Here is a 15,969-nt window from a genome sequence, read left to right on the forward strand (position 1 = left end):
TTCCTTAGGATTCCCTGGACATTTTAGGCCGCAGCTGTGTAATCCAAAGAAAATGTAGGTGCAGCATCCCAGTGAATCAGGACCATTGGGACAGTCACTTTTGATAATTCAGTCAGTGCAAAATGTTTGGCCTCTCTTAAGTAGAAAATTGATTCTGGTTTGTAGTGTCTATGTGCATGAGCCCTAAGAGAATGAATTCACTTCACATGGCCAACCCCCTGCAAAAGTATTTTATTCCAGGAATAGAATGTTTAATCTTTTAAATTTAATGAATACAGCAGTGAAAAAAAGAGATCCTGTTTTCAAACAGAGCTAAACCACATATAAAAAACAGGGAGAATGTGCCAGACTGTCTTATGATCAAGTATTTATAGTAAAGCTATTAATGGAATGGTCACTACACGGGAGTGGAGATCCTAAATATAAATGAAATTTCTGATGTGCTAATCCTTAACAGTGAAAACTTCAGTGCTGTACTAAAGGATATAACAAAAGGTAAAAAGTCTTTGGCTTGTGATCAAACCTATTCTATGCTAAAACTGAAATGTTCTTTTAAAACCATTGAGATGTTGCCTAGTGAAATATATCGGGGGGGGGTTTCCCACTATTCCTGTTATATGTTATGAGAATACATTTATTCCTATAACATGTTTATTTTTAGTATTTACTAACTAAATAAAATATTATTTTCAGCATTATACTCCCTGCGTGTAGGAAAGATATTCTTTGGAGTGAGAGCTACAATTAATGAGAAAAACTCATAAGCCAAGTTTAAAATAGATTGATATGAACATTTTCATAGTTACAATGGCACTGACCTAAGTTTTATATGAAAGGTTGTGTTTCCTGAATAAGCTTTAAGTAGATGGCTGCTCATGGAAAACTTCTAATTTATGTTGAATCTGTGTCAGTTCAGAAAACTGGGGTTTTCAAAAATTTTTTTAATGAATATTTTGTGTTCTAAATTTTGCACTTTTTCATTTATCAATCTTATTAATTTTTTAGTTTTCTGAATTTCATTTATAATTTTAATCAGTTGATAATCTTTCACAACTAGAAAAATATTATTAATTCATTTTGACTTTAAAGTAAATCTGTCTGCATTTCACATGGATAATTACACCAGTGATGAAGACATAGATGATGCGTTTGACACCCAGCTCATCATTCAACAGAGTTTACAGGATATTCACAAGCTGGAAACTACACAGCCATCACCTGAAGATGAGAGGTAATGGTATCTCACTGGCAACGTAGTATAAGTATTCAACATTTGAGCCTTGTCATAAGCACGATGCTAGTGTTGTGACAAAAACAGAAGAGAGGGTCAGAATCCAAGGAGCTGAATATCTATGAGACTTGATGTGTGACTAGACAGGAGAAATTTGGAAATAATTCAGAATTTAATCAGGCAGTAAAGAAAATAATAGCCAGTACATGGAAGCAGCCTAAATGTCCATCAATAGAGGAGTGGATAAAGAAGATGTGGCACATATATACAATGGAATATTACTTAGCCATAAAAAGGAACAAAATTGGGTCATTTATAGAGACATGGATGGACCTAGAGACTGTCACACAGAGTGAAGTAAGTCAGAAAGAGAAAAACAAGTATCAATATTAACGCATGTATGTGGAATCTAGAAAAACGGTATCAGTGACCTTATGTGCAAAGCAGAAATACAGACATAGACATAGAGAACAAATGTATGGATACCAAAGGAGAAGGGGGTGGGGAGGGAGGGATTGGGAGACTGGAATTGACACATTGATATTATTGATACTATGTATAAAATAGACAACTGATAGGAACATACTTTATAGCACAGGGAACTCTACCTAATGCACTGTGGTAATCTAAATCGGAGGGAAGTCCAAAAGGGAGGGGATATCTGTATGTATATGGCTGATTCATTTTGTAGCGCAGTGGAGGCTAACACAACATTGTAAAGCAACCATACTCCAATAAAAATTAATTTAAAAAAAATAGTTGGAGGAGGTTACTAGTAAATATGGGTGAGGAGAGGCAGATGAGAAATCAGAAAGAAGAAATACATGAGGATATGTAAGACTAGAGAATACTAATGCATCTTGTCTTTGGGGAGCTAAGGAAATGCATAAATCCAACCAAGACACAGAAACCTTAGTAGGGTAAAGTCTTTAATCTACTCAAATCAAAAGGAGTAATTATGTAAACTTAAACCCAGAAGAGACTAACCCCTTCTAAAGGGTGTGAACTCAGAGTTCTGGTATGACAACACTAGAAAAGGACCCTATGGATCCCTCAGTGGAGTAAGAGAATTGCCCTGGGTATGGGCTGTCTGCGGCCAAGCACAGCTAGTCAAATGCTCTCTGGGTGATCAGCAACTTCAAGCCCCTGAGTAGTTACAATTATTTTTCAGGGGTATTAAACCCATTTTCTTGGGATGGTGACCTCTATTTGCCTGATGGAGGTAAAATGGGATAAATGTGTTTTAACCCCAAGAGATTTTGTAATTAAATACAGAGATTTTGGAGTATATCAAACCTACAGTAATTTTTTTTAAGTAACATACTCATGGAGTGATCACTGTGTGCCACACTATTCTGAGCATTTCATAAATATGTATTAACTCATTTAAATTCTAATTCTCATTACCTCTCTATGTGGTAGGTACTATTATTTTCCCCATTTAGAGATGAGGCGACTGAGGCATAGCATAGAGAAATTAAATGACTTACCCAAGGTCACAGAGCTAGTAAGTTAAGAGCCAGGCAGCCTGGCTTCAGAGTCTGCATTCTTATAAATTTTTTTTTTTTAATAAGATGTTGGGGGTAAGAGTTTTTTAATTAATTAATTAATTATTTTCTGTGTTGGGTCTTCGTTTCTGTGCGAGGGCTTTCTCTAGTTGTGGCAAGCGGGGGCCACTATTCATCGCGGTGCGCGGGCCTCTCACTATCGTGGCCTCTCTTGTTGCGGAGCACAGGCTCCAGACACGCAGGCTCAGTAGTTGTGGCTCACGGGCCTAGTTGCTCCACGGCATGTGGAATCCTCCCAGACCAGGGCTTGAACCCGTGTCCCCTGCATTAGCAGGCAGATTCTCAACCACTGCGCCACCAGGGAAGCCCCAGAGTCTGCATTCTTTACTACACTATTCCTACACTTTTATGTTAAATTTAGGAATAATCTTTAAATAGTTAAAAGTTTTGTAAAGAAATTGGATTTCATTGAGTTACCAGTTGTATTAACCTTGTGATTAAACCTTGTGATTAACTTTGAAGTCATGATTTTAGGTTGAAAGTCGTAAGAGATTTTATTAAGAGTACTGAAATGTTTCAAAGAAATTAAAATTGACTACAGTTATAAATTTCAGTCATTAGACTTGCAAGAATTGTATGATACTTAGCAAGGCTTGCTGATTTGATCAGGCACTTGAAGGAATTAGGAAAATAGAATATACTTGAAACAGGAGCAATAAAGTTCCCCCTCACCAAAAGATGTCCAAGTCCTAATCCCCAGAACCTGTGGATATGTAACCTTACATGGCAATGGAGAATTAAGGCTGCAGATGGAATTAAGGTTGCTAATCAGTTGACTTTAAGATAGGGAGATTGACTAAATTTTAAGCAGGACAGATTGTCTAATAAGGGAATTTATTTTTTTCAAGCTGGGTTCATTGAATAATCAAAAAAGGGAAGGTGACAATCCTTATTTACTAGATTTAAAAATAATATAAGATTTATAAGTTGAGCTTTAAAATTTTAAATATTTTAATAAAAATATTACTTAAAAAACTGCTAATTGTGTTTTTTGAATACAGATTCTGACCATGAATATTTCTTAAAACTTACACCATGATTATTTACTATTTTTTTAAATAATAATTTTTGCTGGAATCATTGACATTATAGAGTGGCCATTTAAATTTTACCATGTAACAATGTGACATTTCAGTCCTAGGCATGTTTGATTCAGTTCAGCAGACACTGATTGAAGGCAACTGTGATCCAGGCTCTCACAATTCTTGCCCTAAAGAAGCTGACGAGGGAAGACATATGGGAGGGGAGTTTCCCTGGAACACATTAAGGGCCATACTACGTTTTTCTTCTTTTTTTTCTGAATATATATACATATATCTTTTATTTATTTATTTTTGAAACATCTTTATTGGAGTATAATTGCTTTACAATGGTGTGTTAGCTTCTGCTTTATAACAAAGTGAATCAGCTATACATATACATATATCCCCATATCTCCTCCCTCTTGCGTTTTGAAGTATTTCTATTATGCCTCAGTCATTGCCTCATATGAGTTCATTCCTGGTTAATTACTATTGCCTTTACCCTTTCCTTTTGTTTTATCAAATGCCTTAGTTTTTTCCTCAGTTTTGGAATTACATTCATATGTTTTTTCTCTGCAGCTTTTTGATTGCAGACTGTAAGAGGATAGTTGAAACAATAGAGACAGTTAAGTACTCTTCCTATTCTATCCCCTTCAACTTGTGGTAAGATGTGATGGTGACAACTGGTAGTATTTCCCCTCTAAGTTCAGGAAGCCTAGAAGCAGGATCTCCCAAGTGCCGAACACTATGGGGTCAACAGCTAATTGTCAAGAGTCTGATGGGGCCTTTCCTGGGAGAAACTACTTCAGCAAAACTTAGCAAACAGCTCCTGGGCTCCTCGGTGGACAGAGCTGTTTTCTGTATGTAACAAGATGACAGGTATTCACAGGTCCAGGTGGTATGGAATGCTAGATGAAAGGCCTTACTGCTTGTTTGTCCTATGTCATTTAAATTTGTCTTTCATTAAAGGTAGTGCTAGAATACTGTTGTCTCATGCACTAACCTTGATGATGGAATTCAGAAGCAGTATGGGCTGCCTTGTATATGTGCCAAATGTGAATATGTCCTCATTTGACTTGTTAATAGGTAAGGAAGATGTATTGTCAGGGTTGACCAAGTACCATTCTGCTTTTGATGAAGCAGATGAGTTAGGCTGGCTTCCTCTCCATAAGGCTGCAGTGCAATTAAATAAGAACATTTTGGAAATAACCCTGAAAGGTAAACTCCCTTTATAACTCTTATTGATGCTTCTGAGAAATAAATTTAAAATTTATTTGTATCTTAATCTGTGTGGTCTAATGGATTTATTTCAGCTTCAAAACCCAGTGTGTGGGAGCAAACCACCCACAATGGTGAAACACCACTTTTTTTGGCTGTCAGAAATTGCCTCTTAGAAAATGTCTGTTTTCTTCTTCTCAATGGCTGCAATCCAAATGCCAAGAATGTCGAAGGCAATTCTCCTCTTCTTACAGGTAAATTAACACGTTAGCTCTGGAGAACAGTCTGTGGCTCTGAGTGTCCTCCAGGCCCACAGGTTTCAAAGGCAGTTTCTTGTGCATAGTTGCAGCACTGTCACTCTGGTGCCAAATAACCACACATGGGTACCTGACCCTCAAGAAGCTTTATATAGGCTAGCCTGTGAGGTGGTCTGAGGCAAAGTCTCTGCCCAATTATGAGCTGATCATTTTTACATGGTACCTCAGTTGAACAAGTTAATTCTGGTATAAAAAATATAGGAGAGGAGCAGAGTAGGAAGAAGCAGCCAATGGTTGGGTAAAGATGGCAGATTAAATATGAATGAACTAATTTTGCTGCCTCCTGAGTCTTCAGGAGGATTACAGTTCATCAAGTGTTTTAAAGGGTTAAGATACAAAGAATGGGAAGAATGGAAGAGGAGACAACAATAACATGATTTTTAAAAAATCAGAAGAGCAGATGGATGAGTAGTAAGTGTCAAGAAAGCCAAATCTTAAATTGGAGTGGGGAAAGCCAAAAACCAGCACAGTTATATCAAAAGATCTGGAAATTGTTGGCTATAGTTACCTCATGGAGCAGGGATGAAGGATGGGCAGCTAAAATAGAAAAATTGGTTGAAAACTATTAAGAAACAAGTAGTCAGGTATCTAGATCACTTCTCTCAATCCACCCTGCTGGGTCAGACTCTTCCCCCAACCAGCAGAATTTTGGAAGTTTTTTATCTGAATAGTGTGAGCAAAGGCTCTCTGGACTGGGGGTTATTTGGCAAGGGCAAGAGTACTGGATTGAAAACACTGGAGGAATTAAGCACATAGGCTGAGACCTCCCAGTTCTTCACCAAATTCTAGAAAGCCGGCAGCTAGAACTTCACCCTCCAAGAGGAGGCTTCTTTGGAGAATCTAATCAGCTCAAAGAGAAAGAACTAAAAATACTAAAACTGGAGGTTCCCCAAAAAATAGCCCAGGCATATTAACCTACAGTTAAGACCACAGTCAATGTTTAGAATTTCCAGGCAGATTTTTAGTCCCCAGCTCTTAATCATGAACAGACATCCAAGGACTATCTGAGGAAAGTCTTCAACAAACAAAGATAAACAACTTGGAGGAAACAGATTATTTAGGGGAAAATAAAAGGTAGGGGGAAATTATCATTAATTTCCTTAGAGAAATCAATGAAAATTAATGAAATAGCAGGACACTACTAAAAAAAATGAAGAACAAAACAAAAAACACTCTTGAAAATTAAATATATGACGGCAGAAATTTAAAAAAACTCAAATGCGAGGAGATAAAGTTAGGAAAGCTTCCAGAAGAAGAAGATAAGAAATGAAAAATTGGTAAGAAGAATAACTAAGAGAACTAGGATGATAACTGAAGAGGAGCAACATGTGAGTAATAGGAATGGTAGAAAGAGAACAGACAAAATAGAGGCAATATACCGTCAATGAGACAAGTCAAGAAAATTATTTCCTAAAACAAAGGACGTGTTTCATCTTTCCAGAATGAAAGAGCACATAAAGTGCCAGCTCAATGAATTAAAAAAGACCCAACACTCTTGGCGCTCTATATTTCTAGTCTTAGTGCAATTATAGCCCTTTATATGGCACATTATAAATGGTTGTGAGCAGAATTCATACTGATTCAGTGTCTAACACCTAGCAAGATTCGCCAAACACAGTTGGTGCCAACAATTAGCAAATGGATAGGGAGATGGATAAATTAAGGTGCTCTAGAATCTTGAAGGACTAAAGATTATCATCCAATGCAAATTAACAGCATAAATGCAGAAATGCCAATTAGAGAATATTGGTTAACAAAATGTGGTTAAAAATTATTTCCTAATTATTGCTGTTTTCATTTTTCTTCATGTAAAGCAGCTACAAACATTTCTAGGACTGTACTAGGTACTTAAGTTCCCATTTTCTTGAGAACATAAAGATGATAAATGAAAACTTTCTTTTTCAGCCACATAAGCAGCCAACAGACAATGAATAATTGGTCATGGTTTACAGAAAAGAAAATAGCCTATTGATGTAAAACACTATTAATATTATTTGATATATGCCTCATTTTACAATCCGTTTCCTAAACACCAAATGCTGGTACATGGGGGATAGGTAGGAAGAACTCCTTAAGAAGCCTGAGGGAAACTAGCTGATCTGATACTCTGGCCTTAATTTCCGGTTGAACATGATACCTCCCTCACTTCTAATCTCCCAGCTGTTCTACAGGACTCCTACAATATGGCCGCCTTGCTGATCAGCCATGGAGCAGATGTCAATCTGCGGTGTGCCAATGAGAGGACAGCTCTCCACGAAGCAGCCAGACTGGGCAGACGGGACATAGTGAAGCTCCTGCTGGTTTCTGGGGCCCACCCTGACCCAAAGAGCTCCTACGGATTCACTCCTCTTGCTCTTGCTGCCCAAAGTGGACACACTAAAATCATGGAACTGTTACTGCAGAAAGGCAAGATTTTCCTATACAGTCAGCACACTGCTAAAGGATAACATGACCTAAGCATTCTCCTCTTTATGGAGAGCTTCAGTATAATAGAAGTTAACATTTTATTTAAGCCTAATTTAATATTTTATTGAAGTGTGTGTTAATATTAGCTACTGAAAGAGCCTAAAATAGGGATTGAATATTTATTTGCTGTGAAGCAGTTTCCCTAAAATTACTAGGACGCAGCTTACTCTTTTACTTAATGTACCCTGACCATGTTAAGAGGATGGTTGTTTTTTGTTTAATTTTTTGTGTGGTGTTGTTCTTTTCTAGATTCATAGAATGAAACAATCCACAACATCCCCTTCACGTTGTCTCTGCTTAAGCTAAGTTATGAGGCAGTCCAACCTGTTACCAGATGAATTAAGTTGTTAGGAAATTCTTCCTGATTTCTTCTCTTTGGGTCCCAGTTCTCCCCTCTAGTAATAAACAAAATTCTGAGAGAAGGGGAAGGCAATTTATATGTATTGAGTACTTCCTAAGCACCAGGTATTAAGCTACTTATTTTACCTCAAATAATCTTCTACAAACCCTGTGAGGTAGGCATTATCCTCATTTTACCCTTGAGGAAAGTGAGGGTCAGGGATGGTACCAGTTGTAGAACTTCCCTTCAAACACACCCTCCCCTGCCACCCGTGCTATAGCTGTGGCCATCTTAGATCCTGGTTTAACTGGCAGAGATCCTGGCTCAGAGAACTGTCTTTGAGGAGACCCTCATTGATGACACTGTTAGAAGAAGCAGTGTAATATCTAAAGCTTTTTTTCGAAGAAGCAAATCTTTACCAAGATTTAATAAAGTCCCAGTATTAGAATTATCTTCTTTATTCTCCTCCCCATTTGTATCCAGAAGTCTTATTTCTTTCTCTAACAATAGACAGTCCTGGTGTCCAATTTTCTAGACTGCAGGGACTCCTACATTTAAAAACAACTTTCTGCTTTTTAGACTTACCTAAATCTTTCCTATCATATAGGGGAGGCTAGTTCCCAATCAATGGCCATAAGACATTTTAAGTAAAATGTTTTAAATGAGTGATACCAGAGATGTCTAAAGTCATTAGCTGGAATAACAAAGTAAACACTGGATCCTTCATCTACACAAAAAGAGCAACCTTTTGTGTAGATCATTGATTAAAATATAAAGAAACAGGAGAGGCGACAGATTTTAAATCCATAACCTTTCAAAGAAACCAGTATCGGTTGACCTCAGTGAGGTCAGTGAGGGAGCATTTCCCTTAGGTAAGCCCCTTTTACAGTCATTTGCACATAGCTACTAAATAGAAGAGCCAAGCTTTGAACCCACATCTGTCTCATTCCAAATCACATTACTTTATTACCCTGCATTGCTAGAGTGGCAACATGGCATCATAGAAATAGCACCTGGGTCTGGTCCACCTGTACGTGAATCCCGACTACCTTGCTTACTAGTTGTGCATCTCTGGTGAAGTAATTTAATCTCAATGAAACTCAGTTTCTTCATCTTTAAAATGAAGATATTAGCATCTACTTCCTAGGGTTGTTGTGAAGTTTAGAAATTATTACATACATAAAGAAACCAGCACATAGTGAGTACTCATTACATGGGGGCTTATTAGATATTTCTTAATGCATTCTAGGAATGGGGTTCTGGGGGAGCCACTATATTCTTTTTTTTTTTAATTTTCAAAATATTTTAATATGGGCTTCCCTGGTGGTGCAGGGGTTGAGAGTCCGCCTGCCGATGCAGGGGACACGGGTTCATGCCCCGGTCCGGGAGGGTCCCGCATGCCGTGGAGCGGCTGGGCCCGTGAGTCCTGGACGCTGAGCCTGCGCGTCCAGAGCTCCGCAGCGGAAGAGGCCACAGCAGTGAGAGGCCCACGTACCGCAAAAAAAAAAAAAAAAAAATTTAATCTATTTATAAATTTTTAAATTAGACAAAAATATGCAGGAAGGGGTTATTTAATTGAGTGATGATAATCAGGACATATATTATGTGTATTAGCAAAAAAAGTAAGTTCTTCAGTAAAAGAAAAAAACCTGGTGCATACAATAGATTTCTCATAGTTCTATGCAGAACTTTCACTAAGAGAACACCCACCTAAAATGGATTATTCCTCATCAAATGCTACAGTGAGAATTCTTCTATAGGAATCATTTTATGGATTCCTTCCAGAACATAGAGAAGATAATCTGTCTTCTAGGAATTCATTTTCAAGATGGATTATTCAATGAATGGCATCATTTGGGTACCCCATTCTGCAGTTGTAAGGAGGGGACATAATTTTCCAAAGACTGAAGTCACTTTCATCTCTCCTCCCACTGTACAACTCCACTTGAGTCTGGAGTTTTGCATCTAAAACTATATGAGCTTTTAAGACTGAGATCTGATTCATCATAATCTTTTCCATGAAGAAAGATCTTTCAACTTCCTCCAAGTTAAAACAGCAATAGAGTGCCATTCCATGAAAAGCACAATGACACCATATAAATGAGGAATAATATATTGAAATAGAATTTGTATGTGGATGATATTGCCAAAATAAAGAACAGAGAAGAACAAATGACTCTGATGAGCCAACATACACCATAAATGGGCTTTGGCTTACTGCTTACACATGCAAGAAAGTCAATAAATATTAGAGTCCTTATATTCTGAAGATTATGGAGTCCACACTAAAGTCACTATATCTTTTTTATATGAGTTGTGAAGGTGCCCAGAGTGTCCTCCTTTTCTTTTGTCCATTCGAATGCTACTCTTTCTTCAAAGCCTTTACTGAGAGGCCTTCCACAACTGACCCCAAATTCCTTCCTCCTTCCTTCACCTCCCAGCCCTGCTCACAACCCCAGCCCTGAGATCTTCAAGAAGACAGCCTGTATCTGTACTCTTATTATCCACACCACTCACACAGCACTTAGCTTACAGGGTACTACAATATACCATTTTAACTATCAGCAGTCCCTATCTTCAACTAAAAACAGCCAGTGTTTCTTAGTATGAACAGTCTCCTAGGAACAAGTTAAAACAGAACAAATAAGCTTTTCCACCGTAAGATCTTCATTAGATGTCATGGTGACATAGTTCAATAGGATTGTTAGTACCATCTTATAGTGTGTTATGAGGTAAGCGAGCTTTTGTATGCTGGTCTGGAAATAAAACCATCTTCTATAAAATTACTTCTCCTGGGATATTTAAGTTAGAAACAAATAACATAAAATTACTCTGAAAGCCAACCTACTTATAACATAGAGACTGCTTACACCATTTTCTCTCTCCAACTAGTTTGTAAACTGTCTGAGACAGGAGGTACATACTTTGTCTTTGATTCTTAGTGTTTTGCTAAAGTAGCTGCTCAATAATTGCTTTTTGGTAGTGGTGGTACACTTTTAAGAATACTTAAGCAATATGGTGGAAAAGACTCTTTGCATAACATCACTCTTTCTCCTCCTAGGAGCTAATGCTCTTGGTCAGGCCTCTGATTCTTCTTCCATCTTACTTGAAGCAGCTAGTGGAGGAAATCCAGACTCTGTGACTCTCCTGCTAGAGTATGGAGCTGATGCCAACATCCCTAAGAATTCAGGCCACCTGCCCATTCATGTGGCAGCTGACAGAGGCCACTTGTTGTAAGTTCAACTACATTATTGCAAATAATAGAAATAGTAATAGCTATGGGGTTTTGGAGGGGGGGCAGCTTCTGGGAATTTTATATTCTTCATCTCTGATCCTACAACTCCAATACCCCTTTTAAAGGTGAGAAACTCTTGACCAGCTAGAAAGTGGTAAATTCAGACATCCTCTGTAGACCCTGAAGAGACATAAAACTATTTTATTTTCAGGTCGTTTGGCAATATGGGGAGCCTCAGGTTTCACTGACTGGGGTAATTCTGAGTTTTATATCTACACCTTAGTTTCATTTAACTTTACGTGGTATCTGAGTTTTTGGATGCAGGACTATGCTTTTTTTTGTTGGAGTGTCTAAATCCCAACTGATACTAATACCATCCAGTGCTAGTATAAAGCAATCATATACAGGTCAATGCAGCATCTTAACAAAAACTATTTTTTAATGCACTTTGAAATTCTTTCTCAGAGCTCTAAAGATTTTGGTTCCAGTCACGGATTTTGCTGCCATTAAGCGGAGTGGCATCAGTCCAGTTCACTGTGCAGCAGCAGGAGCACACCCCAAATGCCTGGAACTTCTCATCCAGGCTGGATTTGATGTAAATTTCATGCTAGATCAGAGAATTCGCAAACACTATGATGACCACAGGAAGTCAGCTTTGTATTTTGCTGTATCAAATGGTGACCTCTCTTCAGTTAAGCTGCTTCTGAGTGCTGGAGCTCTGCCTAATCAAGACCCAGTTAACTGCCTCCAGATAGCCCTAAGGATGGGCAACTATGAGCTGATAAGCCTGCTGCTAAGGCATGGGGCCAACGTTAATTACTTCTGCAAAGTCAACCCTTTACATTTCCCATCAGCACTTCAATACACGCTGAAAGATGAAGTCATGCTCAGGATGCTGTTGAATTATGGGTATGACACAGAGCGATGCTTTGATTGTCCTCATGGAGACAAAGCTCATCCTTTCTATACTTTTGAAGGCTGGACATCTACAGTTATCAAAGATACTATGGTAAGTGCACAGTATCGGCTGTGTCACCCTATGTAGTCATTATCCGTGGCCCTGAACTACAGCAAAAGATAAAACTCCATCCCCTCCAGAAGCTCATGGAGGGAAAGATTTTAATATGATAAATATATGATAAAATAAACATGATAGTAGAAAGATGTAAAAGGTATAGAAACAGTTTAGAGGAAAAAGTGATTTAACTCTAGTTAGGGAGTTTCACAAATGAAGCAACATCTGAACAAGGCTGTGAAAAATAAATGCAGCCTTATATACCAGTTATGCTTTTTCTTTGAAGTGAGTTATCTAGCTAAAATGTTTCTGGGTTCCTTATACTTGTACCCCTAGGTTTTTGGCTCTAACATTTGATTAATGGTTTTCTTTGGTCACATTTTGATGAAAAAAGGATCACAATAAATATAGTTGACCACTCTCTTCTTCTTGAGACATTTTTCTCTTAGCTGTCATCACACCACATTCTCCTATTTTCCCCCTACTTAATTGGTCACTTCTATTTTCCCCAGCTTGAGCTCTTCCCCCGATTTTTCAAATAGCTGCCACCCTTCAGGTCTCATTTCAAGTGTTAGCTCCTCAAAGAGGCCCTTCCTTATCCATCTTACCTAAGGTAGTTCTGTTCCCTAATTATTCTCTTTAATGCTTTTCATTTCTTTTATAGTACTTATCAGTTTCTGAAATTCTTAATATTTTACTGATTATGTATCTCCCCCACAAATACATGAATGTAAGCTCTTGTTCACCACTTTCCTCAGCTTACAGATCTGTGCTTAGCACACAATAGATGCACTATAGATACTTGAATTCATATTATTAAAATCTGAAAATATAAATAAAATGGAGAAAGAACTTTGAGTCAATTCTGAAAAGGAAAATATTTTAATATTGTATATTACTTTTAGGTTATGATTAATGTAGGACTTGGTATTTAAGCAATATGTCATCTTGTATTATTTCCTGACTTTTCATATAGTATTATTTGCCTTCTTACATGGGCATCTTGTGTAAGGACATGTAAATTACTTAAAGGCAGAAACTATCATACATTTGAAGTATCAGAGTGGGAATAGGTTATGAATGATAGAAAACCCCAAATAAGAGAGGCTCTAATAAAATGGCTTACTCCCCTCTCCTATAAATAAAGGCGAGAGTAAATAGCCTTCTAATTGGACGGTTCCATGATTCACAGGAGAAACTCACATCCACATTCCAACCAGCAGGAAGGCAGGCAGGAGGAAGCAGCACACACCTTGCTCTTCTTTTAACAGCATTCTGGAAGTTGCTCACACTTCCATTGACATCTCATTGGCTTGAACTTAGTCAGATGGCCACATCTAGATGCAAGTGAAGCTGGAAAGGTAATCTTTATTCCAGACAGCCATGCGGGCAACCAAAGGGGATAAAAGATATTATGTAACAGTCTGTTTTAAACCCATGCGGGCAACCAAAGGGGATAAAAGATATTATGTAATAGTCTGTTTTAAACCCTCGTATCTTATAAAGTTTGGAAGACTTGGTAGTAAATATTTTTCCAAATGTTAGAGCTAAGAAATATTTTCTTGTTCAACACCTTAGTTTATAAATGAGGAACTTCAAACCTTGGTTCTTGACTCCGAGTTTAGTGTTCTTTTGATTACTGTGTTAAACCACAGATACTTAGTTTTCCATTTACTTTCATAGTTCTGATTTTCTTCCTCAGTTCTGCGAAGTAATAACTTTGTCATGGCTGCAATATCTCTCTGGAAAGGTTGTTCGAGTGATGCTTGATTATGTTGATCAAGTTAGGATCTGTTCAAAGTTGAAAGCTGTGCTCCAAAAACAGAGGCTCTGGTCAGAAATCCATTTTATCTTGAGTGAGTATCTTTCTTTCTTGACGATTCTTACCAAAAAATACTAACTGAACTCTTATTTCTTTTGTAGAACATTGTTCTCTTCAGTTAAAACTTGACCTAAAGAAACCAAGAAAAATACTATTCCTATCTAAAAAATGTTACCGTTTATAACTACACTTAATTGGTACTTACTACCATTTCCCAATAGATAAAATCTGTGAGGTAATTATTTATTATATAGGTAGATAATACTTTTCTTCTGATCCTATAGAACACCATAGACACAGGAATTAAAAACTATGAAATGGCACTAAAAACAGGGATGAGAAAATGCTAAGATCTAAGGCTACAGAGGATATTAAATGACCCTTCAAATCAAATTCTTTCACAGTAGCACATAAGTCAAATTAAGAAGAATTTCTTTCATATAATTTCCCCACAGGTAGTGATTTTAGTTTTTAGCCTGACCCCAAGGGGCAGGATAGGGGGTTAATACACACAGATGTAGGAGCTTTAGGTCTCACAGGCCAGATCCACAACTGATGCGTCTTTGGACTCTAACGTGACATGGCTCTGAAACCACAGCTACGAGATCTGCAGTGAGAAGTGGAAAGCTATTTCCCAATTAACTTTTCCATTTAGTCACAGCAAATGAAAATCTTGGTGGCTTAAGTATAGAATACATTTGCTAAAGATCACTAAAAAATGAAGCAATTCTTTCTTTTGGATAATGTGCCTGTTTTTCATTTTAGCAAACCCTCGCTCCCTGAAACATTTGTGCCGCCTCAAGATCCGGAAGTGTATGGGACGTTTACATTTGCGCTGCCCCATCTTCATGTCATTTCTTCCGTTACCCAATCGTCTAAAGGCATATGTCCTTTACAAAGAATATGACCTTTATGAACAAGGAATTTTCACAGGAACCTGGTAATCAAACTATTCTGGATGAAAAGGTATATAATTCCACAGATGTCTTTCTTAAAATTTGACTTGTTACATTGATTCATATTTCTCACTTTACCTAGCAACTAAAATCTCAATGCAGTCTACATTTTTTAAAAAGTCACTCTGAACATAGCCTCTCAACAGATGGCTGGCATTCTGAAAGGCAGTTTCGTAAAAATAAAACCCAAACAGTAAAAATTTCAATTAACTAAGATACATCAGTTCTAATGCTGTATTCACCTTACATTAAATGTATAAATTCACATTTCTACATGCTCAAAATAATAAATGCTACCTCTGATAATTCAAGATAATTCTTAACAGTAATCCTTCTTATAGAGAAGTACATATATAAAATGTCTTAGTGACTGCAATGAATAAAGAATTGACCCCAGTACATGACCCTAAAATTAGCTATTCTTGTACAGAAGTCCCATGGCCAGCTTAGTGTCTGTTTACTTGCAGAGTCCATTACTGAGGTAATTCAGTTAATTGAAAGAGAACCTTCAATTGCGATTTCATCATTAATGGGATACATGCGTTCCTTCTTTCTACAAAACCCTGGCTAAGGGTTGCCATTTATTGGTTAATGTGATCACTAAAAGTGTTTTCAAATGGATGATGGCTTATGATTTCTGTACTGAACCTAGTCCACTACTAGACACAGAGGAGGGGCTCACTGATAGAAGCAGTTATAGGTGTTAGTTTAAAATTTTATTTCTATATATTCTATGCTGCATTTATTTAAGTACAGGTTTCTGTATGTGGAAGCGAGGA

At 37.5% G+C, this 15,969-nt stretch overlaps 1 protein-coding gene across 2 annotated transcripts; it reads left to right on the forward strand.

Annotated features, from left to right (window-relative positions):
- Positions 1-1,094: 1,094 nt before the first annotated feature.
- On the forward strand, positions 1,095-15,270 carry ASB14 (ankyrin repeat and SOCS box containing 14; the record flags this gene model as incomplete). 2 transcript variants are annotated; one of them, XM_082638978.1, is made up of 9 exons in its annotated part: positions 1,110-1,231; positions 4,401-4,447; positions 4,908-5,039; positions 5,135-5,293; positions 7,517-7,762; positions 11,224-11,395; positions 11,863-12,406; positions 14,115-14,268; positions 15,000-15,270. In XM_082638978.1, the coding sequence occupies 9 exons, from the start codon at positions 1,110-1,112 to the stop codon at positions 15,176-15,178; spliced, it is 1,755 nt and encodes a 584-aa protein (XP_082495104.1). In that variant the 3' UTR covers positions 15,179-15,270. The 2 variants fall into 2 exon arrangements, with proteins under 2 accessions (XP_082495105.1, XP_082495104.1); XM_082638979.1 differs by lacking the exon at positions 4,401-4,447 and having other exon boundaries at positions 1,095-1,231; positions 4,849-5,039.
- Between the last annotated feature and the right edge of the window lie 699 nt (positions 15,271-15,969).

This window comes from Mesoplodon mirus, assembly GCF_964341445.2.
Source record: "Mesoplodon mirus genome assembly, chromosome: 12".
In the NCBI taxonomy this organism is placed as follows: Eukaryota; Metazoa; Chordata; class Mammalia; order Artiodactyla; family Ziphiidae; genus Mesoplodon; species Mesoplodon mirus.